The 27,845-nt window shown below is 54.6% G+C and overlaps 1 protein-coding gene across 3 annotated transcripts in view; it reads right to left on the bottom strand.

The window, feature by feature from the left end:
• Window positions 1-27,845, bottom strand: part of LOC105479612 (acyl-CoA thioesterase 7) — a 134,530-nt gene that overhangs the window by 60,724 nt on the left and 45,961 nt on the right. For all 3 annotated transcript variants that reach the window (XM_071067355.1, XM_011737664.2, XM_011737681.3), the window contains exons 2-5: window positions 26,342-26,459; window positions 15,863-16,019; window positions 10,215-10,306; window positions 3,692-3,806 (exon numbers count right to left, since the gene is read on the bottom strand). In XM_071067355.1, the coding sequence (XP_070923456.1) occupies window positions 3,692-3,806; window positions 10,215-10,306; window positions 15,863-16,019; window positions 26,342-26,459 (482 nt within the window). The remainder of the gene's footprint in view (window positions 1-3,691; window positions 3,807-10,214; window positions 10,307-15,862; window positions 16,020-26,341; window positions 26,460-27,845) is intronic.

The following is a 27,845-nucleotide window of genomic DNA, read 5'->3' as shown; positions in this document are numbered from 1 at the left end:
ATTTCTCTACAAAAAATACAAAAATTAGCTGGGTGTGGTGGCACATGCTCGTAATCCCAGCTACTCGGGAGGCTGAGGTACCAGAACTGCTTGAACCCGGAAGGTGGAGGTTGCAGTGAGCCAAGATCGCACCATTGCACTCCAGCCTGGTCAAGAGAGTGAGACTCTGTCTCAAAAAAAAAAAAATGTATATGGACAAATTATAGGTGTATATATTGGACAAAGGGTTTTTTAAGGAACTCTTAGACTCTGAGATACCTGAAAGACGAGGCCGCCCCTGTGGAGGTTGCTAGGCTAACAGTCTGCACTCTGGCTTTAGGGTGAGGTCTGGGATGTGGGATGGACGGGGCTGGGAGGAGGCAAGTCAAAGGCCAAGACGGTCTCTCCAGGGCAGAGAGGGAAGGTCCTTCCACAGGATGGGACAGCATGTGTCACACCTGTTAGAAAGACCCCAGTGCCAAGCACATACGCACACTCTTCTCCCCGAGCTGCTGCTCCCCATTGACCCGGACACCCCTGCCAAACCCAACTCAGGCTAAGCCACCATACAGGAGACCAGGCTGGTCTCAGATGAGCCCATCCCTGGGCTCCCGAGGGCACCGGGAAGCCCTGCCACAGAGATGCCGGCTCTACTAGGAAACTGGAGTCAAAGATGCAGATGTTCAGAAATGCTCAAGAAAGAATGGACATGGGACTTCCTATGAAACGTTTAAAAACCATCTCTAATCCAATCATCTGAGGAAGATGCATTTTTATAAAACAAAAAAGTAAAAATAAAAGCACATACAAATCAGGAAATCTTGAGATTTAGGAGGCCCATTGTGATAGTGAACAATACATTCTGAAAAATATCGCGTGCAGATTTACAGTCAATCGGAGGCCGGCAAACCGAAGAGAATCCCACAAGTAAAGGAATTTAAACTGATTGAAAACCTCGAGTAATTTTAGTGTCCCTGAGGGTCAGTTAAAGGCTGGGCTTCTCAAAGCCACAGTGAGCCCAGCAGTGCTACCCACTCCCCCCGGGGTCTGGCACCCACCCCAAGCTCTCTCCAGAAACCACTCATGAAAAGGTAGGCCCAGGCAGCCCCCATGTTCCACCCAACCCTCTCCTCCATGACCCCTTTGTGTTAGGCTAGACATAGCCTCTTCTTGTCTCTTACAAGGGCAATGATCACTGGATCTGGGGCCCACCTACGTAACCCAGATGATCTCATCTCAAGATCCTTAATTTAACTATATCTGCAAAGACCCATTCTCCATATAAGGTCCCATTCACAGGCTCTAGGAATTTGAATGTGGACATATCTTCTGGCCCTGGGCACTGTGTTGGTGCCTTTCCTAAGACACCTCCCCTTGCTCCCATCCCATCACATTTCTTGGGGCCTGTGTCTGACCTGACTGCTGGGCTGCCCTCCCAAAAGCACACACTGTCTGCCCCAGCACGTGCCTCCAGGCCTGTCTGGTGTATGGCTGTGTTGATAAACTCACTGTCTATTTAAATTTTATTTTTAAAAGATATCTCGGCTGGGCGCGGTGGCTCACACCTGTAATCCCAGCACTTTGGGAGGCCGAGGCGGGTGGATCACGAACGAGGTCAGGAGATTGAGACCATCTTGGCTAACATGGTGAAACCCCGTCTCTACTAAAAATGCAAAAAATTAGCCGGGCATGGTGGTGGGTGCCTGTAGTCCCAGCTACTCAGGAGGCTGAGGCAGGAGAATGGCGTGAACCTGGGAGGCGGAGCTTGCCATGAGCTGAGATCGCGCCACTGCACTCCAGCCTGGGCGACAGAGCGAGATTCTGTCTCAAAAAAAAAAAAAAAAAAAAGATATATCTTCACTTGGATTTCATCAAAGCAGCACCATTCTTTCTATTAATACCGATGGATTAATTTTTTTCTTTCTTTCTCCTTTCCTTTCACCTTCCTTTCCCCTCCCTCTTTTCTTTTCTTTTCTGTGTTTGTTAAAAAGCAGACGTGAAAACAGAAGAAACCTACAGTGGTTTCCCCAACAGGAAAGAAACCGACCTACCCAGTCCCACTGGCATAAGGTGACAACCAGTCCGCTTTTGGCAAGTTGAGGCTGGAGCACAGACTGGATCACAGACACAAACGTGAGACTAAAGACACACAAACTCCTGTTCAAGCCTCAAGTTGACCCACCCAGGAAACAAGCACACGCCTGCTGCACGCCAGCAGCCAAGCCCGGAAAGCTATGCTCTAATCGGTGCGCCCACTGGATGTTCATCAGTCCCCCTTGGTGCTTATGTGGACCAAGCAAGGGAGGTGAGCGGCCATAACAATGCCCCGAGTCTGGGTTAGCAGGTGCCAGGGCGCCTCTCGGCAGGGATAGGAGCAGGTGGACCCCAGAGTGGAGCCCACGTCACAGGTATATACAAGGGGAAAAGAGATTACTTGAGGCAGGTCCTCCACCGCTGCTGAGGGTGGAGGCAAAATGTTGAAACACCCACCATGGCCAGGGTCTCTCAAGGCATGGTGGGGGCAGCAAACCCTCCCCAGGCTGCAGTCCCGCGTGAGGACGGCTGTGGAACCCAGCACAGAGCGCGAATGTGCCATGAGCCCAGGCCATTGCAGGGAGGCAGAGCAGCACACAGCGCATCCTACAGGGAATTCTCCTGCCACTATTAGAACGTGACCGCCATGTGTGCAGTAGGGAGAGGGGTAATGCTCATTGCCTGCCCCCCAGGGCTTACCCTGTTCCTAGGGGGACAGACGCTCCCCTAGGCCCCCTGTCCTGAATTATCTCTAGGAACTCGGGGATTTCTCTGGTAGAAAGTCCTTGCTTGGGGCAAAACATCTCATCGTGCCTTCGTTTACATTTTGGATGAACATTTTGTTAAAGCCAGAGCACCCTGACATGAGAGCAAGAGGATGGACGGCAGAAGGGACCAACACCACAGGGAAGCTGGGCATGCTACAGACCCCAGTGTCTGCCTGGCAGAGCCACTCCTCCAATCAATGTCTGAACAGCGGGGCCGGGAAGAAATGGCGCTTGAACAGCTGCTGCCATTTTTTTCTTTTTTGGATGAGTTGGAAATCCCATCAAGAACAAGCCACTTGGCCAGGTGTGGCGGTTCACACCTGTAATCCCAGCACTTGGGAGGCCAAGGCAGGCTCATCACTTGAGATCAGGAATTAGAGACCAGCCTGGTCAACTTGGTGAAACCCCATCTCTACTAAAAATACAAAAATTAGTCAGGCATGGTGGCATGTGCCTGTAACTGTAATACCAGCTACTTGGGAGGCTGAGGCTGCAATGAGCCGAGATTGTGCCACTGCACTCCAGCTTGTGTGACACAGAGAAACTCCAGCTCGGAAAAAAAAAGAATAAGCCACTGAGCGAACATAAGGAAAAGATACAACAAAAATAAATTCCTCATGAACAGGTGCACACCGCCTGCCTGGCAATGGAGGCCCCACGCACAGTGCCCTCCTGGGACTGGCTGAGTCGCTCAGGTCGCCTTCCAGCTGTGTGACTGGAGGGGTCTACACGGCTCAGGGCAGGGCTGGGAGACAGCCCTCCCTGGGGACCCCAGAGAAACTGGTTCCAGGAGAGTATGCTCAGTGCTGGGGGAACCTCAAGCAGGAGGCTCACGTAGGCCCAGCCAGCTCCTGCCTCCTATGCATCCCCAGTGAGGAGCGGCACCTGTTGCTGGTGTCCGCGTCTCTTACCTGGGTTGAGGACTGGCTGGACGATGTCCCCGTTCCTCCACTTGGTCTCCATGCGCTCCAGCTTCTGGGCTTCATACCGCTTCCGGCCCTCCTCCTCCTGCTCCTGCCGAGAATACTGCGGGAAACCACAGACAGGTCAGGCCCAGGCTGGACACGGCCTCCTCTCCTCTACAGGCAGCCACGACCCCAGGCCCCTTATGTCACATAGCCTTGTATAACTGGGACTATCTTTCTTTCTGTTTGTGTGTGCTTAATATAAGTAATAAGAATACAGAAAGAGTGAAATCCCACGTGGCTCCACTCCCCAGAGAACCTGGGTCAAATGTTTGGTTTAGATCCTTCCTGGAATTGCTTTTATGCCTACAAATATATAAAAAGCTCTGTGGTGCTGTATGTGGAGCTTAAAAGCAACTGTGTATCTATTTAACATAATTTTTGTGACTATGTGGGCACTTAGCTTGTTCTCAATTTTTCTTTACTTTTTTCTTTTCTTTTTTTTTTTTTGAGATGGATTCTTGCTCTGTCCCAGGCTGAAGTGCAGTGGTGCGATCTCAGCTCACTGCAACCTCTGCCTCCTGGGTTCAAGTGATTCTCCTGCCTCAGCCTCCCCAGTAGCTGGGACTACAGGCGCCTGCCACCACACTCAGCTAATTTTTGTATTTTTAGCAGAGACGGGGTTTCACCATGTTGGCCAGGCTGATCTCTTGACCTTGTGATCCACCTGCCTCAGCCACCCAAAGTGTTGGGATTACAGGCGTGAGCCACTGCGCCCACTATTAAAACCATACTGATTCTAGGTTACCTAAAATCATTTTGCACTGTCCCATTCCTTCCTAGGATTCATTCCAGAATAAAGAGATCCTCAAAAAGGCCCCACCTACTCTCCCAGGGCAGGAGCTGTGTGTGTCCCTGCTGACCCTTGGCCAATCGAACAGGCTGTATATTAGTAGAGAACAGGCAGTCAAAGATGGAACCATCCCCCCGAGGCTCTCTGAATGGATCATAGGGGTTTTTGACCCCAGAAGTTAAAAATAAATGTGAATATAAGACTCAGCACAGGCCAGGCATGGTGGCTCGTGCCTGTAATCCCAGCAATTTGGGAGGCTGAGGCGGGTGGATCACTTGAGGTCAGGAGTTTGAGACTCCTGGCCACATGGTGAAACCCTGTCTCTACTAAAAATACCAAAATTAGCCAGGTATGGTGGTGGGCACCTGTAGTCTTAGCTACTCGGGAGGCTGAGGCAAGGGAATCGCTTGAACCCGGGGGGTGGAGGTTGCAGCCAGCCAAGATCGCGCCACTGCACCTCAGCCTGGGCGACAGAGCGAGACTCCATCTAAAAAGATAAAATAAAATAAAAAATACTAACTCTCAGCACAAAAACCAAAGCTCCTGAGTCCCAGGACACAACAGGGGATATTGCATTTCTTAGACATAACAGACGGTTCACTCACTGCCCTCCTGTGCACAGTGGAGGGGATGCACCACACTCCCTCCCCATGGGACCTCAGAGGGGCCCTCAGGGCCTGTGTGGTGGCCCCAGGCCGGTTCCAGACCCTCTGCCTGCTCCATCCCCCAGGACCTTCTCCCTCCCTGACAGCCTAGCCAGGGGCCAACTACCACCTGGCTGTTCTGATTAACCTCAACTTCTGCTCTCACCGTTCACTCACCCAACCATTCCAACTGAGCCTGTGGGGAAGCCACAGAACCCAGGGCCCCTCTGGGCCCCTCCCGGCCGCCTGTTGAAGCCCCTCTGACCTAAGCAAGTTCACTTCAGATGGCTGTGTTAGGCCTTCTTTCGAAAGTCAGTTTTAAACACCTCGATAATTCCTGCTCATGGCTCAGCTCCAAAACTGTGCAGGGCCTGAGCACCATTCACCATTCCTCGGCTTAATTATCCATCATCTTCAGTTGAGAACCCATCTTCAAAAGAGGCTGGGAAGGGAGCTGAAGGGTTTGTTCAAAAGAAGCAAACCGTGGGGAGTGTTTTAAGTTGCAGTGGATAATTCAACCTTTTCCTCCATAAATAAATCACGTCCTAATGTTCCACCAGCCAAGTCATGACTGTGAGAGGAGAGTCTGTGCTGTGTGTCTACCTAGCAACATTGGTGGGTGAACTTCAGCATCCTCAAGAAATGCCTTTTAAAGGGAATTTTTTTTAAAGGAGCCACCCCCTGGTCTAATACATCCTTGTGGCATCCAGTACATTTGTCTGGGCTTGGCGGGCACACAGGGAAATGATGGGGCCCGGTCCTGGACACAAGCCACGAGGAGAAGCCAGGCCTACTCCCCAACGCTGCCTTTCCATCTGGGAACAAAACCGCTGGAACATTTTAATGATGGCTGGCACCTAATTCTCACCCCCGAGGGCTCATCAAACCCAACTGATCTGAAGCAGCAGACAGCGTGGCCCAAATGTCTGAGAGACAGGCTGTGAACCTCTTCGCTCAAGCACGTATTCAGACATTTGAAAAAAACCAAAGCATCCACCCCCGACGGCCACTCAGCATGTCCAGGGCTGCGGTTGCCCCTCCGGTCATCCTGGGCCCCTCAGGCCCATCACAGGGACACCGAAGTTCCATGCTCACTGGGAAAGCTGCAGGCAGGCTGGGGAGGAAGGTGGAACAAAGAAAAGATGTCCTGCACTGGACGACTGTGCACACGGCCAGCAGCTGGGTTCCTCCAGGGAGATGCACACATCCAGGAAACCAGAGCGTGTGTGTGTGTGCGCATGCGTGTTCAAGATATCTACATGCATACGTATGTGCCATCTCTATCTGTATGTGTATACATATTATATATATCTGCATATCTACAGATACAGGGATGTACATTTTCCTAAATCTGGGATGGCTGTAGAAAGGTCCGCAGGAGCATGCTCATGGAATATAAGACAGCCCTGTGGCCAGGCCACCAGCAGATAAGCATATGCTCACCGGAGCCAGGGAACGAAGCTGCACTTTCCGGGACTCCGAAACAGGCCTCTGGCTGGGCCCACTAGTGAAAAACAGGAGACCCAGATTCCAAATCAGCGGGAGGTTTATACTACGTGGGCCTAGCATGTGTTGGGGGGAAGACAGTGCAAATAGCTCTGAGCAACAGCTGCAGCTGCGAACTGTGCAGCCTCTCCCATCTGGCTGCCTCGGCTCCGTGGAATGGTTTCAACAACTCCTTGACAAGGCCAAGTTGATATTTATGTCTCATCAAACCCACTATACAAAGGAAATGAAAAAGCAACCGGGAGCTCCTCCAGGATGTGGGAGGGAGGGAGCTAATTACTGGGCAAGGAGAGGCGAGGCTAAGAGGGGCCACGCTGAAAGCGCCCTGTCCCTGCGCTGAGGGGACGGGAGCCAGGGGAGTCTGAAGCTACCCGTCCCCTCCACTGGCCAAAACCCAACAGCTCTTGGTGCATCGATCCCAAGCGACAAGGCAGCAAAAGCGACTGTGTTCAGGTCCAGACCCGCCCCTCGGTATCACCCACCTGAGATATACCATGAGATGCTAAAGCCAGGCATGGGGCCTGGGAGAGATTTCAGAACTGGATAGCATCTGAAAATTAAATCCGTTAAATGCTATGTCTCAATATTTACATGTGATGTAGCTCACTGAACACCAAGGGCTTAGAGAAAAGAATAAATGTGGGGTGGGTGTGCTTGCAATTCTGCGGAGAACAGTCAGGAGCCCCCAACTGACCCCTGCTCCTTAGGTCTTCAATCACCCCGAGTTAGCACTGCCTGAAAATAACCACAACTTCCATCTCAGCCAAGAAGCAGGGAGAGAGGATAACAGCCCCACGAAGAACAAGAGACGGGGGAGGGTGTTGAACCGAGGGCTGCTGCACTGGGTTGAACAGTGTCCCTCAAAATGTATATCCACCTGAAACCTCAAAATGCAAACACTTCCAAAAACCGGGTCTTTGTAGTTGTAAATAGTTAGAATGAGGTCACAGCGGAATGGGATAGGCCCTAAGCCCAGTGACCCGTGCTCTTGTGAGCAGGCCGTGCGAAGATGGAGGCAGAAGCTTCAGGGACGCAGCCTCAGCCAAGGGACGCCTGGAGCCACGCGGCGCTGGAGAGACCAGGAGGGATCCTCGCCTGGGGCCAATGGAGGGCGCGGGCCCCTGCCCACACCTTTGGACTTCTGGCCTCCAGAACTGTGACAGAATCAACTTCTATTGTTTGAGAGCTACCCAGTCAGTGGCACTTGGTCACAGCAGCCCCAGGACACTGACTCATGCGGGAGCGTGAGACTTCGGACTCCACACCCTGACCCTGAGCCCCCACCTGCTGGCCAGATTCTGGCATGCTGCCATCCTGCTCTCATAAAACCAAAGCTGCGGCCGGGCGCGGTGGCTCACGCCTGTAATCCCAGCACTTTGGGAGGCCAAGGCGGGTGGATCACAAGGCCAGGAGATCAAGTCCATCCTGGCTAACACAGTGAAACTCCATCGCTACTAAAAATATAAAAAATTAGCCGGGCATGGTGGTGGGTGCCTGCAGTCCCAGCTACCGGGGAGGCTGAGGCAGGAGAATGGCGTGGACCCAGGAGGCAGAGCTTGCAGTGAGCCGAAATTGCACCACTACACTCCAGCCTGGGCGACAGATCGAGACTCTGTCTCAAAAAAAAAAAAAAAAAAACAAAGTTACAGCCACCAGCCTTCCCTTCCCTTCCCATTATATGTGGACAGGGTTCCCCTGTCACCAAGATTTAAAAACAACAACAACAACAAAAAAAAAAAAAACCTAGGCCAAACAGCAGCTGGACCCGGCAGCCAGCCACACCCACCTGGGGTGACACCCCACCCAGACCTTCACTGCCCTCTGAGGAGACCCCGGCAGGGTGCCTGGTCAGACACTGAGCTGAGGAGAGAAGAGAGGGCAGGAAGCACGTCTCAGGGAGTACCTCCCCAGTCTCACATGGGCAGCGGAAGCAGGGACTGGGGTCCCATCAGCCCTGGTGACCCGGGGACCACAGGAAGACAAAGAGCCAGGCCTCCTACAGGCGGGAAGTGGCCTGCTCCCAGCAAACGCTGGGGAGGGGATCAGGGCTTCTAAAGTGGCCTGTGCCTGGCAAACGCTGGGGAGGGGACCAGGGCTTCCAAAGTGGCCTGTGCCTGGCAAACACTGGGGAGGGGACCAGGGCTTCCGGCAGCAGCAGGAACACCCAGCGTCTCTGTTGGGTCTGGAAGCAAAAAGAGCAGGCACCAATTCCTGACAATCTGGTTCTCAGTTTTATTATTTCTAAAAATGTATTCTATATATATCTCAGCCAGAGGAAAAGCTCCCCGCCGGGGCCCACACTGCAGAGACTCAGAATCCTGGTTCCTTCCCTCTAAGAAGAGCTCCTCCTGGGGGCTGGGCCTGTGGACCGCAGGGTCAGGCTGCGGGAGGAGCTGGTCACACCTGTCCTTGGACTCGCCAATGAACTTGGGGCACAGGAGAAGGAGGCGAGGGAGTACTTTTAGGGAATGAATTAAATTTCTTTATTCCCAACGTCTCCCCTCCAAGAGTCTGTTCGCGCAGCTTCCACAGGCTTCGCCCATAGGCCCACCCATGGCGGGACTCCTCTGACAACACAATGAACCGGTATTATGGAAGGTGCTTCCACCGGGTGCGGTGGCTCACGCCTGTAATCCCAGCACTTTGGGAGGCCAAGGTGGGTGGATCATGAGGTCAGGAGATCAAGACCATCCTGGCTAACACGGTGAAACCCCGTCTCTACTAAAAAAAAATTAAAAAATTAGCCGAGCGTGGTGGCGGGCGCCTGTAGTCCAGCTACTCAGGAGACTGAGGCAGGAGAATGGCGTGAACCCGGGAGGCGGAGCGTGCAGTGAGCTGAGATCCGGCCACTGCACTCCAACCTGGGCGACAGAGCGAGACTCCGTCTCAAAAAAAAAAAAAAGAAAAAAGAAAAGTGCTTCCATCACAGCGAAGCCAGAAATGAGAGAAACCCAGAGAAGGAGGCAGACGCCAGCAGGGGACAAGGAGGGAGAAAGACCAAAGCTCACACGAGGAGAGCTGTCTCCACGGCCACTGCGTCACAAGCAGAGATCAGAACCAGCTTGCAGGGCCCACGGGGCAGCAGCCGGCCCGGCCCAGGCAGCCTGGTGGTCCTGGCTCCCGAAAGAAGGACACATCACTATCACGATCCTGTCACTGCCTTTTCTCTGGTTAGGGAGTGTGACAAAAAGGTCCCTAGGTTGGAGGGACGTTTACGTCCACAGGTTCTGGGCCAGCTTGCGCTCACATTCCCAGCATGAATTAAACATACACCAGAAGATTCCACACAGACATGTCTCCTCCCCACCCGTGTTTCCTCGAAGGCAGGACAGAAACTCCTGTGTAGCCAGGGATGCCCTGCCCAGCCCAGAGGGGACACTGCCTGCTGGCGGACCTGGCACCCTGTGCCCCAGCTTTGACCTGTCGCTCCCTTGGGACGCTTAGCTGAACCAGCCTCCCACCATCAGGCGAGGTGACCTGATCTCTGCCATCTGCCCCCAAGAGAGAAGTAGAAGGGGCACCTTACCACAACAGGAGGCACCTCGAGGACCTTGTCCACGTTCTTCAGCGACAAGGGCACATACCACAGGGTGGCCTTATTGGTCAGCTTTTTGGCACCTTAAGAGAAGAAAATCACATAAGTGATGCCCAGGAGACGGGGCAGGGGTGTGAGCACCAGGCACGCGGCAGATGCTGCTCCGGCCCCCGGTCCCAGCACCCGAAACACCCCGCACTGTATACTACCTCTCTGGCCCCCAACCCCCAAGGCCCCAAGGTCTTTTCAGCATCCTGGCCGGGGAGTGCTGCCATCATGTGAGTGTGGACAAACAGAACAAGAGACCCCAGAGCCCACGGAGAGAGGCTGCGTGGGGCCCACCCCCATTACAATGTATGCCCCCTAAAACTGGCTTGAACTCAGGACCCCAGCCCCTCCCAATGCAACCACTCTGGGGCAGTTTTCCCTTTTCAGGGGTGGCTGAAATGACTTCAGACCACAGTTAAGCCTGGATGGTCCGGAGTTGGTCACCCACAATACCCAACAGGGATCACCCTGGAGGGCACCAACTGCAGGCAACCTCCTCTTCCTGGTGTTTTGACAGAAAGGGAGCTTGATTACGAAAACACATCAGAGGCTCCCAATGAGCCACCCAGACAGAGGGGAAGGACTGATGGGCTGCAGGCAGATGCCCTTCGCTCTGCCCAGGGAGACAAGGCTGAACCCACTTCACCCGCTGGCTCAAGTCTCCACCAGCTGATCGCTGCTGACATCAAACGTCAAAATCAAAAGTGCCTTGCTGGGGAACTTGATGTCCTGACGCTCAGACAAGCAACATCTTCTGCAGATCCCATCCACCTGTCTCAGCACTGCCAAGAACTCCCACCAAACGGGGAAGCCCAGAAAGACACTTGGCCCACACAGACGTACAGGCTGCGGAGGCTCAGGAGGATGTGGAGGCTGTGCCCAGGCAGAGCAGCCCAGGGGAGGGGCAGGGGAGACAGCCAGGGCCCCCACAGCCCAAAGCACACAGCAGCAGAGCCAGCTCATCAAAGCCCCATTTTTGCCACCCCAGGAACTTCCTTTCCTTCACACCAGACACTTGGGTGTGGTGCCAGCCCATCCAAAGCTCCACCAGAAGCTTCCGGGTGCCAAGAGATGGGCTATAGGCTGCTGACTCCTTGGGGCACTGAAGCCAGCCACAGAGCAAAGTGGGGCTGCAGGACAGGGAGGCCTGTCCGTGCTGAGAAACACAGGCTCGTGGCCTGTCGGAGCTAAAGCAGCCTAGAGATCCCTGGTGTACACCCCTCACTTGTACAGAAGGAGCCTGAGGCCCAGAGACATCAAGGGGTTTGCCCAGGGTCACACAGCAACTTGGGGCCATACTCCCATGTCCCAGTCATTTCAGAGAAGTATCTGCAAGGATGCCTTTAAAAAGTGGTTTTGTCAGGAGTGGTAGGTGGCTCACACCTGTAATCCCAGCACTCTGAGAGGCTGAGGCGGGTGGATCACTTGAGCTCAGGAGTTCCAGACCAGCCTGGGCAACATGGCGAAACCCCGTCTCTACCAAAAACACAAAAAATTAGCTGGGCATGGTGGTGCGCACCTGTGGTCCCAAACACTGAGATAGGAGGAGCGCTTGAGCCCAGAAGGCGGAGATTACAGTGAGCCTAGATTGCACCACTGCCCTCCAGCCTGGGCGACAGAGCGAGGCCCCGTCTTAAAATAAAAAAATAAATAAAAGTGGCTTCTTCAATGTGGAAGATCCTCACTATAAGGCAGAAGAGGGAACTGCAGGAAATAACAGAGGAAAGGGAGACGGGAGCAGCCCCAGGGCCCTGCCTAAAACCCCCAGAGCAGCTCACTTCCCACCAGTTACCTGAACCTGCCTTCCCAAGGCAAAGTGTTTTTCCTCCCGGATAAACACAGCCCCAGGCTCCAAGTCAAGCCCCAGGGGGCCCATTAAGAAAAGGCCCATGCCTGCCCCTCCTCCCCCCACAGAACACACCGTGAGGGCAAGGGGCTCCCTGGGCTTGGGAACCACAGGCAAATAATATGGGAAAATATTTCCACCGCACTTTGACTGAGAGTGAATCTGACAACCTGCTTTTGGGAATAAAGATTTCCTGTTGAACTCGGCTAGAGCCAGCCTGACAAGCCGGTTTCCATGACAACTCGAGCGGCCCTCTGGACCTAAATGAACACCATGGAGCAAATGAGGCAAACATGCTAATTGTACTTTCTCCATCATTTGATGAAACCATCAAAAGACAACAGCAGTATTAAAAAATATCTCTCGGCCAGCTGCGGTGGCTCACGCCTGTAATCCCAGCACTTTGGCAGGCCGAGGCAGGCAGATCACGAGCTCAGAATCGAGACGATCCTGGCTAACACGGTGAAGCCCCGTGTCTACTAAAAATACAAAAAAATTAGCCAGGCATGGTGACATGTGCCTGTAGTCCCAGCTACTCGGGAGGCTGAGACAGGAGAATCACTTGAACCTGGGAGGCAGAGGTTGTAGTGAGCCAAGATGGCGCCACTGCACCCCAGCCAGGGCGACAGAGCAAGACTCAGTCTCAAAAAAAGAAAAAAAAAAAAAAAACTGTTAAAATCTTAAGAGCTCCCAGCTATTTTTCTGGAGCAATTCGTAGCAATCACATCCCAGTTAGCTTAATATTTTGACAGTTTCTGGGGATAAATAAGCCACCTCAAAGGCAAGGTTTGCGGGTCGTCTGCCTGGGCCCGTGCTCGCTCAGTGGCCTCATGACGGGCAGCACAGCCCAGGAAGAGGGGACACACAGAACAGGGGACCCCTGCCTCCTGGAGTGGAGACAGCACACGGATGTCACGCACACAGCTTATGACTCAGCCTGTTCCGGGTCAGGGCCCCGGCACGCGTCCTCTGCCCCCACCTGCAATGCCCCTGTCTTTCAGAGGTCACTACCCATTCAGCCAGTGCTCCCCATGTGCCCACCGTGTGCCAGGCGCTGCCCTTGGTGTTGGGGCCTTCATGAGTTCAATTTCCAGGGGACACATGGGCAGATACAGAGAAGGGCCTCAAGAGAACAATAGAGACGGCAGAGAGAGATGGCAGAGAAGCAGAAGCACAGACAAGGAGATGAGCGAGACAGGGGGGAGATGAGACCCGCAGTCACAGAGTGAGAACAGCGGGCTCCGGGGCCTGACCAAGACGCGGAGAAAAGCCACAGCCTCGGGGCTCCAAGGCCTCCCTGCCCAGCCCCTGCTACAGGGAAAAGGCTGAAGCTGGGAGGAAGAACCTGGGGCACTGCCCAGCCCCACTGGGAAAAGCCATCACGTGCTGGCAAGCGTCTCCTGCCTTCTCCAAGCCTCACATACACGACAGGGCAATGCCAGCCCTGATGTCACCAGGGAGGAAGGGTGGGCATCTCTGTCCCTCCTGAGCCCATCCTTCGGAGGAGGAGAAGACCGAGGGCTGTGGTGGCCGGGACACAGCGGGGAGGCTGAGAAGCTCCCAGCACCTTGTGGGTGAGCTGAGGTGGGGGCTGCTCTCTCATGCTTGTGCCTGCCTTGGCTCTGCACAGGAGCCTCTCCTGCTGTCCCCACTCTCAGCTCCTAAAGAGCGAGGGATCCCCAGGAACATGTCAGATTGCGTCATCCTCATCAATACCCCATCAGCGAGAATGTCTCAGCACTGACGCCCAGTTCTTCCTGGTTGCCTCCGCTCATTCACTTATTCATTCATTCATTTGCTCATCCATTATCAGTTCCATGTCTATTATGGGCCAGCAGAAGTGGCCAAGAAAGGGAAGTTCATGATCTGGGGAGATCATCAAGTTCAATACCCCTGACCTTTGGCCTGTATTACTCTGTGCTGTGGGGAGAGCGGGTCCCAACCGTGCTGAAAGCCCGAGAATGCCTTTCGGTCTCCCTGCCTCTCTCCTCATCTCAAACTGCTTGGCCAGGTTCGGAGGCTCCTGCCTGTAAGCCCAGCACTTTGGGAGGCTGAGGTGGGTGGATCAACTGAGATCAGGAGTTTCAGACCACCCTGGCCATCGTGGTGAAACCCTGTCTCTACTAAAAATACAAAAATCAGCCAGGTGTGGTGGCTCACGCCGTAGTCCCAGCTACTCAGGAGGCTGAAGCAGGAGAATAGCTTGAACCTAGGAGGCAGGAGAATAGCTTGAACCTGGGAGGCAGAGGTTGCAGTGAGCCGAGATCATGCCACTGCACTCCAGACTGGGCAACAGAGCAAGACCTTGTCTCAAAAACAACAACAACAAACTGCTCGTCAGGGATTCCTCTGAGGCTGTGGCCTCTGATGGACCACAAAGGGGGCTTCCATGGCAGAAAATCTGCAAAGCAGATCCATTCCCAGCATTTTTGAAGCCACCAACTCCTGCAATGACAAAGGGCGCTGCTGACAGGGCTCTCACAAGCAGGAGGGTCCTGGGAAGCAGGAGAGCGCGGCGGGCCATCCCTCGTCTCCAGGAAGGGGCCAAGGCTCCATCTCCAGCACAGTCAGGAGAAGAGATGCGACCTCACAGGAAATGGCAGGGAACCCCCAAGGCCCCTCAAGTGGGGAACCCACCCAGCCCTGAGCCTCTCCCAAGTCATGGGCATTGCTCCTGATATGGGAGGTGCCCATACACCCCTTCCTGTGCCACGGCCTGAGACCAGCATCCAGGGTCCCTCTGATGTCAGAGGTGCCTGCCGAGGGGGCAACAGGCAATGGGAATGCAGACCACCTTCCACTCCAGGCCCTTGCTCAGCTCAATCTGCCCACCTGCCGGAGCTAGGCTGACACAGCCATTCTAATCACCAACCCTGCTGAGGTCCTCAGAATGTTCTAGATGCATAACTGTGTTTGCTACCGGTCTGTCATGGGGAAGAGGACTCAAGCTCCTTAAATGGCTGTGAACTGGCACTCCACAGGGCAGCCACCGCTGAGGAACAGGCATTGGGAAGAGGAGGAAACCAGCCCAGCCTCTCCTCTGCATGGGAGGACTGGTGACCCAGGAGGTGGCAGGGAGAGGGCCAGGGGCAGGGGAAGAGGCCCGCCTTCCCCCTCACCTCCCGTCCCCAGCCTGGGTATAAAAGGAAGCATGAGCTGGTGAACACTGGAGCCGCCCTCTCCTGCAGCGCCCAGTGGGAAGGGGAAGGGGGTTTCCATGGTTACCATGGCCAAGGAGGAGAACATTCAGATGAAAGCAGAGGCAAAGGTTCACCCAGTGAGCTTCTATCTTGAGCCTGGTTTCGGGGCCCCCAGGAGCGGGCAGTGTCCTCTCTGGAGCCAACACCTCCCTATGCTTGAGGAGGGCAAGCAGGGCAGGGAGCCCTGCAGAGGGGTGGATGGTGTGCCCCGGCCTCACAGCCCCGCCCAGTCCCTGCCATGGATGAGCTGGCCACAGGCGGCAGGACGGGCAGTGGTGATGTGCTCAGGCCAGACCCGGACAGCAGGGTTGAGTCCTGCTCTGGGTAACTGAACTCAGGCTCGTATCTTAACTCCTCTGTGCCTGTTTCCTGTCTGCAAAATCAGGGCAATGGACATAGCTGCTCCCAGGGCCGTGGTGGGAGGTGAGGGAGGTCTCATTGATGAAAAGGGGCCAGGCCCTGGAGCGTCCTCTGCCCTCAGGAGGGAAGCAGCTGTATAGCCACGGCCCTTAGTGCTCCAGTCGCCACGTCGCTTCCAGAAGTACCTGTGAGGATGTTTTCGGACATCACGTTGACCTGCACCTCCACAGAGTGCTTGGAGGTGTAGGTGATCTCCGCGCTGACGTGCGCCACCTCACCGATGCACATGGGAGACAGGAAGTCAGTGCGCTCGACACGAGCCAGCGCGGCTACACAGCGCTCCTGTGGAGACAGAGGCAGTGGTCAGTCCAGGTCAGCCAGCCCAGCCCCGAGAGCCCCACCCTGGACACGCTCCCTGGAAACTGCCTTTGCTTTCATTCCCCACTGTGAAAGCAACCAATTTATCGCAATTTATTGGCACCGTGCATTCCTTTTCTTTTTTTTTTTTTTTCGAGACGGAGTCTCGCTTTGTTGCCCAGGCTGCAGTGCAGTGGCATGATCCTGGCTCACTGCAAGCTCTGCCTCCCGGGTTCACGCCATTCTCCTGCCTCAGCCTCCCGAGTAGCTGGTATTATAAGCGCTCGCCACCACGCCCGGCTAAATTTTTTTTTTTTGAGACGGGGTCTCACTCTGTTACCCAGGCTGGAGTGCAGTGGCGCGATCTCCACTCACTGCAAGCTCCGCCTCCTGGGTTCACGCCATTCTCCTGCCTCAGCCTCCCAAGTAGCTGGGATTACAGGCACCTGCCACTGCGCCCGGCTAATTTTTTGTATTTTTCATAGAGATGGGGTTTCACCGTGTTAGCCAGGATGGTCTCGATCTCCTGACCTCGTGATCCGCCCGCCTCAGCCTCCCAAAGTGCTGGGATTGCAGGCGTGAGCCACCGCGCCCGGCCTAGCACTGTGCATTCCTAAACACGAAAGCACAGGGATGTAGAGGAGCCCTGGAGAGCCCAGCCCAAAGCAGCTGCTGCAGGCGATTCCCCAAGTGGTGGGATCACCAGCTGCTTCTTCCTTTTTTCTGATTTTCTCACAATAGGCATGCATTATTTGCATAATATAAAGTGAAAAAATGCATACATACTCATTATGGAAAATTTGGGAAATATAGAAAAGTGGAAAAAAGGGGAATGTCACCCCTCCCATTCAAAGATAACCATGGTTACTATTTTGGGATCTTTCTTTCCAGACTTTTTTCCCAAGAATTGGGGTGGGTTTTGTTGTCTCGCTTGCTCGTCTGCCTGGCTCGTTTCGCAGTTTTAGTCTGATATAGCTGTGCAAAAACTAAATATACACCCTTACCTTCTGATTATTTTTCATTCAGCATAGGAAAAATAATCTGCCCATGTTGTGACACATTCTTTGCAATCACTATTCTTCTTTAGGCGCGGTGGCTCATGACTATAATTCCAGAACTTTGGGAGGCCGAGGTGGGCAGATCACGTGAGGCCAGGAGTTCAAGATCAGCCTGGCCAACATGGTGAAACTCCGTCTCTACTAAAAATACAAAAGTTACCCAGGCGTGGCAGTACACATCTGTAATCCTGGCTACTCAGGAGGCTGAGGTATGAGAATCGGTTGAACTCGGGACGGGGAGGTTGCAGTGAGCTGAGATCGCGCCACTGCACTCCAGCCTGGGTGACAGAGCAAGACTCTATCTCACAAACAACAACAACAACGACAAAAACCACTAAATACATTCTCACCTTCCAATTCTTTTTCATTCAATATGGGAAAAATAATCTGCCCGTGTTGTGACTTGGCTCTTTGCAATCATTTTTCTTTTTCTTTTTTTTTTTTTTTTTTGAGATAGAGTCTCGCTGTGTCGCCCAGGCTGGAATGCAGTGGTACAATCTCAGTTCACTGCAACCTCCACCTCCAGGATTCAGGCAATTCTGTTGCCTCAGCCTCCTGAGTAGCTGGGATTAAGATGTGCACCACCACGCCTGGCTAATTTTTGTATTTTTAGTAAAGATGGGGTTTTACCATGTCGGCCTCAAACTCCTGACCTCAGGTGATCCGCCTGGCTCAGCCTCCCAAAGTGCTGGCATGAGCCACCGTTCCTAGTCCAACTACTCTTTTATTTTTATTTTTATTTTGAGACAGAGTTTTACTCTTGTTGCCCAGGCTGGAGTGCAATGGTGCGATCTCAGTTCACCACAACCTCTGCCTCCCAGGTTCAAGCAGTTCTCCTGCCTCAGCCTCCCTAGTGGCTGGGATTACAGGCATGTGCCACCATGCCCGGCTAATTTTGTATTTTTAGTAGAGACAGGGTTTCTCCATGTTGGTCAGGCTGGTCTCGAACTCCTGACCTCAGGTGATCCGCCCGCCTCGGCCTCCCAAAGTGCTGGGATTACAGGTGTGAGCCCCCGCGCCTGGCTCAACTATTCTTTTTAAAAATTTAAATGTTTTTTGCCGGGCGCGGTGGCTCATGCCTGTAATCCCAGCACTTTGGGAGGCCGAGACAGGCGGATCACAAGGTCAGGAGATCGAGACCATCCTGGCTAACATGGTGAAACCCCATCTCTATTAAAAATAGAAAAATTAGCCGGGTGCGGTGGCTGGCGCCTGTAGTCCCAGCTATACGGGAGGCTGAGGCAGGAGAATGGTGTGAACCCGGGAGGCGGAGCTTGCAGTGAGTGGAGATCACGCCACTGCACGCCAGCCTGGGCGACAGAGCGAGACTCCGTCTCAAAAAAAAAAAAAAATTTAAATGTTTCTTATCCTTCAAATAGGCGACCCATTCTCATGATTCAAAACGTAAAAGGAACAAAAGAGCCTACGGGGCTGGGTCTGCCTCTGGCCACCTCGTCCTTTGTCACACAGGACCCCTTGGCAGCTGCATCCCATGTGTCAGATCGGACTCCAGGCCTACAACCACAGGGCGGGGCTTCTAGATGGTGGATGTGGACAGGTGGCACTGCGCCTGCTTTTCTCTCTTCATCTACCCTAGGGATCATCCTCTGTAGGTTTGGGTCTTAGTTCACTGGGCTGCCATGACAAAATGCCATAGCCTGGGCAGCTCAGGCACAACAGAAATTTATTTCTCACAGTCCTGGAGGCTGGAAGTCTCCAGGGACTTGGGTCATTCCAAGATCAGGGATGGGCAGATTCCGTGTCTGGTAAGGGCCAGCTTCCTGGTTCATAGTGCTTCTCGTGTGACCTCACGTGGTGGTTGGGGCAAATGAGCTCCCTCGGGCCCCTTTCATGAGGACATTGATCCCGTTCATGAAGCTCCACCCCCATGCCCTCATCACCTCCCAAAGGCCCCACCCCCTAATACCATCACCCTGGGGGTGAGGATTTCAACACATGGGAGACACAAACACTCCGTCTGAGTGGCCGTATGTGAAAGGTTTCCTTATCCTTTCCAGTGACTTCCTTCTCAAGGCACTCCAGTGCAAAATTATTATTATTTTTAGAGACAGGACCTTGCTGTGTTGCCCAGGCAGGAATGCAATGGCTATTCACAGGCACTATCATGCTCACTGCAGCCTCAAACTCCTCCTGGGCTCAAGTGATCCTCCAGCCTCAGCCTCCTAAGTAGCTGCGACTACAGGCACATGCAACCATACCTAACTTTTTTTTAGAAAATTACTTTCAATGGCTAGCCAGGTGGAATTGAACATTCTTCTTCTTTTATTAGAGATCTGGAGCATCTCCAATTGATTCTCATTATAAACAATGCTGTGATGGGCACCCTTTCACTTAAACATTTTCTGCATTTGGGATTATTTTCTGGGCCCGAGGACAAATACTTTTATATATGGTCCTAAGTGTTTCTCGGTACAGCAGTGACTGGCCTGGCCTTTGGCACCTCACAGCGTCCTGATCAACACTCAGAATTGACTTATTTTTCATCTTTGCTGAATAAATGACACAAAAGATGACCTTGTGTTTGAGCCATGGGGAATGTGAGTCTCCATTTCCCAGAGGACTGCCATGACTTTCTACTGCAACAATCACTTCCTTAGGATGTTGACAGCATGACAGAGGCACCCTCAGGCTTCCCAGGGCGGGCAGGGAGCAGGTGAGAGAGGGGCCTAGGCCAGCTCCAGCATCACTGGCCCAGGTGATCTTTACAGTACCCAGACAAGGGGTGACACATTAGGCAAGCATCCCAGGGCACACAGAGAGTATGTGGCAGTCACTTCAAGCCCTGGTGTGTGCGTCTGTGCTCTCCCACCTACCGCCTGCCACCCCTAAAGCACCGACGTGCAGCTCACCCACCTACACGAGGACTCACCAAGGTGGGGCAAACATGCAAGCTTCGCGACCCACCCCAAACCCAGCACCTGCTTCTTTGGAGGTACGGCTGGGAGCCTCTGTCTGAGCCCTCTCCCAGGTGCAGGGACTCTGTGACTGCATCTGGGGCTGGGCAGGAAAAGTTCTAGAGCTGGTGAGGGTGGCCTGATGCTTCCCCATTCTGGTTTACATGGCCTTGTCCCCCAGCAAACCCTGCCCTACTCACAACAGGTCACAGTAAAGCGATGCCTGGAACTGTGTCTTTCGCCCGCCAAGTCAATGTACGTGGCTATGGCACCACCCATTGGCCAAAGGCTGTTAGGGCAGGGCTGCACAGAGCCAGGCAAGAATTAGGCACAGCCTCTGGCCAGGGCAGTGCCCATCTTGGAACGAGCCAAGCACTGTCTGCAAGACATAAAAGTGGAATGAAGCCAAGTGTGTGTTGTTTGAGGCTGATTAAGTACATTATGGTATGCCATGCAGACACAGATCAAACAGACCTACAGGCGCATGCTTTTCCGGGGCAGTGGCCTTCCACCTCCCTGCTTTGCAGCTGGTTTCTGGCAGCATCTGTGGGGCTTCTCAGTGCTGGGTGCACAGAGGGGAGTAGGTCAGAGGAGTCTGGGTTCTGGCTGAGCGGACGGACGAGAAGGAAATGAGACCATGCCACATGGCATCAGGTGCTCTCAAGACAGCCCAGAGACGTCAAGGCGGGGCATGACTTCAGATGAGAGGCATTTGAGCTGAGGCCTAGAAGACCAGGTGTTAGGCAGGAGGTAGGGGAAGCATTGGTACCACAGGGAGAGGAAAGAGCAGCAGAGAGGAAAGAGCAGCAGAGCAGAGCGGGGAGGTGGTAGGGAGCCACCAGAACACAGGGACGCAGTGGGAGACATGAACAAAGGTCCAAAGAGGCAGGCTGCCAGGCCTTGCAGGCCAGGATGAGGGGCGGGTCCAAGGGCCTCTCAGAGGAGGCACAAAAGCAGGTTCACTCAGAGAGTGACTTGAAGCAGGAGGAAGGCAGAGCGCACCTCTTTGTGCTGTCCCTCGGGACACCCCTCATGCAGACCCATCCAGGAGCCTTCCCCACAGCGCCACGGGGACACCTGGCAATGGCTTCAAGCCTGTCCTTCATAGGGCAGAAGGCCACTGATGACCCTTAAGCTTGGTTCTCTCCCAGCTTAACATACTAAAGAAAAAAGTAGGGCCAGGCGCGGTGGCTCACGCCTGGAATCCCAGCACTTTGGGAGGCCAAGGCGGGTAGATTGCAAGATCAGGAGTTCGAGGCCAGCATGGCCAACATAGTGAAACCCCATCTCTACTAAAAATACAAAAATTAGCCTGGTGTGGTGGCACATGCCTATGGTCACAGCTACTCAGGAGGCTGAGGCAGGAGAATCGCTTGAACCCAGGAGGCAGAGGTTGCAGTGAGCTGAGGCCACACCACTGCACTCCAGCCTGGGCAACAGAGCAAGACTCCATCTCAAAAAAAAAAAAAAAAAGAAGAAAAGTAACATCTCCCAGGCATCCACACAGGAGTCTTGCCATGGTCTCATTTCACTATCAGGAGACCCTGTGGGAGGATTTTGTTTCACTATGTGGCAGCCTGGGAGGCTGGAGAGGTGGCTGTGTGTCTGATGGGTACAGATGGCAGGAGCCAGGACCCAGGACGGCTCTGATTTGCTGGTGGGCGGCTGCTTCCCAAGAGCTGGCGGGGCTCTGGGCCAGGCCCAGGGAGTCCATGAAGGCTGGTGTGATCCAAAACTTCGATACATAGACTAACAAGTATTTGCGCTCCATAGGAAGAGCTCCCAGCAGCCAGTGCGTCGGATGTGCCCCACACCTCCTGCTCCCAGGACTGCAGGAGCAGGAAAAGCCCCACCCTGCCCTGGGTCAGAGCCATGAGCTCCTGATCAGCACCTGCCCGGAAGCGCCCTCTGCCATGCTCTCAAAAGCAATCAGCATCACATGGCCCGTGAGGCACAGGTGCCCCAGCAAACCACAGGCACGGGGTTCCTCATGGCCACAGGGCTTCCAGCCAGGACAGCAGCTTCAGAGGCAGAGCCCAAAAGAACAGCTCTACTGCTTACTAGGTCTGTGACTTTGTGCAGCGACACCTCTCCATGTCTCAGTCTCTGTAAACACAGGCAATAAATGGTCCCAACAGGCTGCTACAGAGATTCGAGGGGATAATGAACGGGAAGAACTTGGTGCTTAGGAAACGCCCAGGAGACGCAGGGACAGCTGTCTCTCTGACATGCGGGGATAAGGCAACTGACAAACGTGAAGTGCACAGACCATGCCCAGGATCCAATGAGGGCCCAGAGAGGGCGCGGTCTCATCACTGTGCCCAGCCTCGGCCATCTCCTGGCTGATGGCAGCTCTGAGGATGCAGCTGTCTGGAAAGCCACCTAACTGTTCTAGGCCTCAGTTTCCCCACTTGTAAAACAAGGTTAAGAACAGTGTCTGTCTCAGCAGGTGGCTGGGAAGACTACACAGGGAGAGGAAGGGTGAGCCCCAGCACAGCCATGGGCTCATCGTAAGCGCTGGTGGAAGCTCTCCGTGACAGTGACGGTGCCAGGCCCAAGTTCCCAGCATTCATCAGATAATGCCTAAGCATGCTCTATGCCTCAGTCTGGGGAAACCAAGGGCAGAAGTCCTGCCTGCCTTCATGGGGCTACCACTGTGTACAAGGTCAGGAGTGGAGAGCAGCTGGAAGCAGGGAGGGAGCCAGGCCATCAGGCGCACGGCTGGACATCGTGTTTTGTTTTTGTAGGAACAGGGTCTCACTCTGTCACCCAGTCTGGAGAGCAGTGATGTGATCTCAACTCACTGAAGCCTCGACCTCCCTGGGCTCAGGTGATCCTCCTGCCTCAGCCTCCCGAGGAGCTGAGACTACAGGCACACGCCACCACACCCGACTAATTTTTGTAGTTTTTGTAGAGACAACGTTTCATCATGTTGCCCAGGCTGGCCTCAAACTCCTGAGCTCAAGTGATCTGTCCATCTTGGCTTCTCAAAGTGCTGGGATTACAACGTTTTTATGTAGAGCGTGGAAGAAGTGAGGGGAGGGCCCTGTAGATATCTAGGGAAAGCCAGTGCAAAGGCCCAAGGCAGGAATGCACCCAGCAAGTCCAAGAAGCAGCAGAAAAGCCAATGTGGCCAGAGGAGAGTTGAGAAAGAGATGTAGGAGGCGAGGTCCCAGAGCCGCGCTAGGCAGCGACAGGGACTCGTGTGGACGCGCCTTTGACTCTGGGCAAAACAGGAGATCTGGAGGGCTCTGAGCAGGCAGTACTGTGCTCTGACTCCACACGTCCCTGGCTACTGGTGGAGAACAAGGCGGCAGGGACCAGCAGGGTGACCTGTCAGGAGGCTGCTGCAGTGATCAGGTGATCGGGTGATCAGGAGAGCAGCACCACTGGACCCAAAGTGAGGGTGGGCCTGGGGGTCTGTGCTCAGATCTGGACTTCCTGGAAGGTAAAGCAGTGGGATCTGCCCCCAGAGCCTCATGAGTGTGGGAGGCAGAGAGGCCGACAGAGGCTCTAGACTCTGAGCCTGAGCACCTGGGGGTTGCAGAGACCATTTACCGAGGGGAGGGAGGCTGGAAGAAGCAAGCCCGGGGCACGGACAGGAGTGTCGTTTTTTTGCACATCAAGGCCAAGCAGGCCAAGAAGGCATCCAGATGGGGCTGGCCAAGAGGCCTCAGCCAGAGACAGAACCTTGGGACTTCCAGCCACAGACTGGAAGGCACCACTAGGGAAGTATGGATGGGGGGGGTCCCCTGCCCCACCCAGGGCCCCAGCAAAGCCCTTCTAGGCACCGGGACTGCTCTCACCCCCACACCCTGGGGCTGCCTGGAACTCAGAGACCCCTTCCTGAGCCTAGAATTTCTGGATCACCATCCTGGGGACCAGCAGCCCAGAGGTTTCTCCAAGCCAATGTGTCAAAACTGTCCCTCCAGCAGCCCCAGATCTGGAGAAGCAAGGAGGGGCAAGTGTTCAAAGCACAGGTTCAAGGCATAGTCACAGCCCAGACCTACCAACTGCCTCCCCAGGTGGCCTCAAGCAAGTGTTCAATCTCTCTGTACCTCAGTTTCCTCATCTATGCAATTGGGATAATAAAAATAACAACAGCAGCTGGGCGCAGAGGCTCATGCCTGTAATCCCAGCACTTTGTGAGGCCGATGTGGGCAGATCACTTGAAGTCAGGAGTTCGAGACCAGCCCGGCCAACATGGTGAAACCCCGTCTCTACTAAAAATACAAAAAAAGTAGCTGGGTATGGTGGTACACGCCTGTAATCCCAGCTACTCCGGAAGCTGAGGCAGGAGATTCACTTGAACCTGGGAGGCAGACGTTAGAGTGAGCCGGGATCGCACCATTGCACTCCAGCCTGGGTGACAGAGTGAGACTCTGTCTCAGAAAATTAAAAAAAAACAAGAACAGCTACCTCTCTGGGGTGCTGTGAGGATTCCATGAGCTAAACTTTATCTCCTAAAGCATTTTGGAGCTTTGCAGAATGCCAAGTGCTGACCAAATGGCAGCAAAATAATTCTGCGATTATGAGTGATAGCATCACCCTCTTCGCCTTCCAAGCCCCTCCTCCCCATCTTGGGGACTTTTCCTTCCCCATGTCCATCCTCTCCTGCCAGGGACCCTCACTGTCTCTCTCTGGAAGGGTGCAACAGGCATTTGGGACTTGGCCCTCACCCCTGCCCCAGGCTCTCAGGCTCAGGCCCATCCTCCCCACAGCCACCAGAGGGTGCTCTCTGAACGTGACTGAGCTGCACCGGAGCCTCGGGTCCAAGGAATCAATCCAGCCTCAGCCCAGTCATCCACCCCTCCTAAACCAGGCGCTGCCAGCAAACTCACTCCTTAACCTGTACCACGCAACGTCCCCCACATCCACATCCAACCATCCACACCGTGGCTTGGTTCATTCTACATATGCACACGCACGCGCACGCACACGCACACACACACGCACACGCGCACACACACAGCTTCCACTCCTCCACTGGACACACACTGCCCACTGCTCCAGGCTGAATGCATGTGCCATGCTCTGTATGACTGTGCCCCCCCAAAATTCCTGTGCTGAAATCCCAACCCCCAAGGGAATGGTAGGAGGAGGCAGGGCCTTCGGGCGGTGATGAGGGCATGGGGACAGAGCCCTCACAAATGGAATTAGTGTCCTTATAAAAGGGCCTAAGAGAGCCCCTCCTGCTAAGTGAGGACACACAGGAAGTGATGTGATGTCTACGAACCAGGAAACAAACAGGCCCTCAACAGACACAGAATCTGCCGGCGCTCTGATCCTGGACTTCCAGCCTCCAGGGCTGTGAGAAATACATTTCCGCTGTTCACAAGCCAGCAGGCTGTGGTCTTAGTTCCGACAGCCCAGGCTGACAGAGCCAGCAGCCACTTCCTGCATCTCACCAGTGTGGCTCACAGCTCACAGCGCCTCCGCTGGTACCTGGTCTCTGATGTGGCTTCCACCTGGCCTCTTGATAGAGTAGCATCATGCCCGTGCCCATGGTGGGAACCTGCACCTCACACTCCCACTCTCCAAGCTGGGGCTGAGTCTTCCTCCTCTCTGCCTCCCTGGAGGCCACAGCAGGTGTGCTAACGGAGCCCCATAGTGCAAAGGCTGCAGCTGCGGCACCATGGCAGACACCCTGTCCTCAGTACCCAAGGGCTGGCTTCTCCCCCACAGCTGACCTTCAGAGAAAATGTCCCCTCCCCAGAGCTGGGGATGGCTGAATGTCCTACAGCAGCCCTGAGGTTGACACTAGAGACCATGCCCCTTGTCCCCAGCTTTGGGGTCACAGAGCCCTCCCCAGCTGCACAATTTTGGGGCAGGTGGAGAGCTGCCCCCATCGTGGGCACAGTGGTACCAGGCCAGTGAGCTTCAAAGCCAGGAAGTGGCCAAGTCACAGAGAGCCACAGCACTTGCCATGGCCACCAGGGTTGCTCAGGGCAGAGGTGGGACCTCCCCTACATCTGCTGTGTGGCCCCTATGTCTCAGCTCTTGGCCATTGCAATGAAGTCCACCCCACGCAGGCAGGGCATGCTTCTGATCAGGCCCAGGTTGGCAGGGGACGCGGCATGGCGGGCAGTGGTGGAGGGAGGGCCTGTCAGCTTGCTTGACGCTTCATCTCTGGTGGGTTCCCACACCTCCTGGCTGAGGCCAAAACCAAGCATAGCTCTGAGGGTCCGGTACAGAACTGCTTGGGCCCAAAGTTCCCAAGGCCCAGTGCACAAGGGGAGGGAAGGCTGCAGGCCTGGCTCCCCGGGGAACTCCTGTCCTGAACCCATACTGGTGCGGCCTCCAGGGCCCAGAGGTATGGGGCCCACACCCTTACCCCGTTCTGGCTGTTGCAGTGCCGGGTGCTGATGATGGCGCCTGCCTCCTCGATCATCTTCAGGATGGTCCCCCCATGGACATTGCCGGCCACGTTGGCGTCATCTGGCCGCATGATCCTAGGGCAGAGGAGAAGCAGGATGAGGCCTCTGGAGAGGATGCCATTCATGCAACTGTCACAATCCAAGGAGGGGAGAAGGTCCCCAAAGGGCTCGATGGCTCCTGGAGGAAAGAGAACCTTCTCCATGTCTGGGCTCTTCCTAGGTGGTGTGTTCGTCAGGGTGCGGCGCCATCTGCCAGGCCACAGAAGGGGCCCTGAGATGCTGTTTCCACAACAGAGCAGGAGGGCAGAGGGGCACTTTCTCCCCCTGAAGCCACAGGTCCCCGGCCTGCCCTGGCAGGGAAGGGCTGATGGTAAAGACCTTTAAGCAGAGCCACAGGGCAGGAGGTGGCGACTCAGCCCTTGGGGTTCCCAGTGACCAACACAGACTGTGAAAAGCAAATTCCCAGGACCGCCACCACCCCCATCAGGAGTCCCAGAGGAACCAGGTAGCCATGGCTGTTCTGAGAACTAGATATGAGTCACAGCTTCAAGACCCCAGGCCCTGTCAGCAGGTGAGCGCCCGCCCGCTGCGCGCTGAGCTCCTCTGCGGGTCCCGGGAGGGCAGTGTGCAGTCAGGCCCTGGATTGAGGGCAGGGAGCTCTCCTAGGTCCAAAAGAACGAAAACGCCACCTCACTTCCCCAAAGAGGAACAACTTCATCCTTGTTGTGAGAACTGGCAGTGTGGGAGCTCCATGAAATCTCTGGAATCCCAACAAGCCAGCTTGGCAGTCCTACCAGGGCAAGTTGCCTGGCATCTTCCCAGACAGCACCTGGCTGATGAAAGCCACCTTCACAGGCCAAGGCCTGGAGATGAGTGGCAGGCAATGGGCACAGGTCCAGGGTACAGCACCCACCTGCAGCTTGTGCAGCCTGCCCGGCCCTGCTGGCCAGTGTGGGGGCCCCAGGAGCAGTGTCTCCCCAGGTCTGCATCTCTTCCCCGCTCCTCTAGCGGCTCCAAGGCTGAGCAAGTCCCTCCCCGAGAGCATTCCTGGCTCTGGCTCTTACTCGCTGAGTAACCTGGGCAAGCTGTCAGAACCTTCACTCCTCCATGTGCTCATCTGTACAATGGGCAGAACGACAGCACTGAGACAGCACTGCCTCACGTGACTGTGGGAGATCATGCAGATCGCGTGCTCACCCCACGACAGTGCTGGCACATGGTACACGGTAGATAGTCCACACGGTAGATAGTCCACACGGTAGATAGTCCACACGTTAACCAGGAGAAGTTCTCCCTCTGCGGTAAGTATTTAGCCAACCTAGTTGGAAGCTCCAAGAAATCCAACCTCTGGCCACAGGATGCCACTTCTAGAGCAAATGACCACGGATGTCCTCCAGCGACCGACAGCTGCCCATCCCCAGCGTCACCCCTCCACCCTGGATGAGAGTCTATTATGCAAAC

This window comes from Macaca nemestrina, chromosome 1 (assembly GCF_043159975.1).
Source record: "Macaca nemestrina isolate mMacNem1 chromosome 1, mMacNem.hap1, whole genome shotgun sequence".
Lineage (NCBI taxonomy): Eukaryota > Metazoa > Chordata > Mammalia > Primates > Cercopithecidae > Macaca > Macaca nemestrina.
This window is presented reverse-complemented; position numbering and strand designations above follow the sequence as displayed.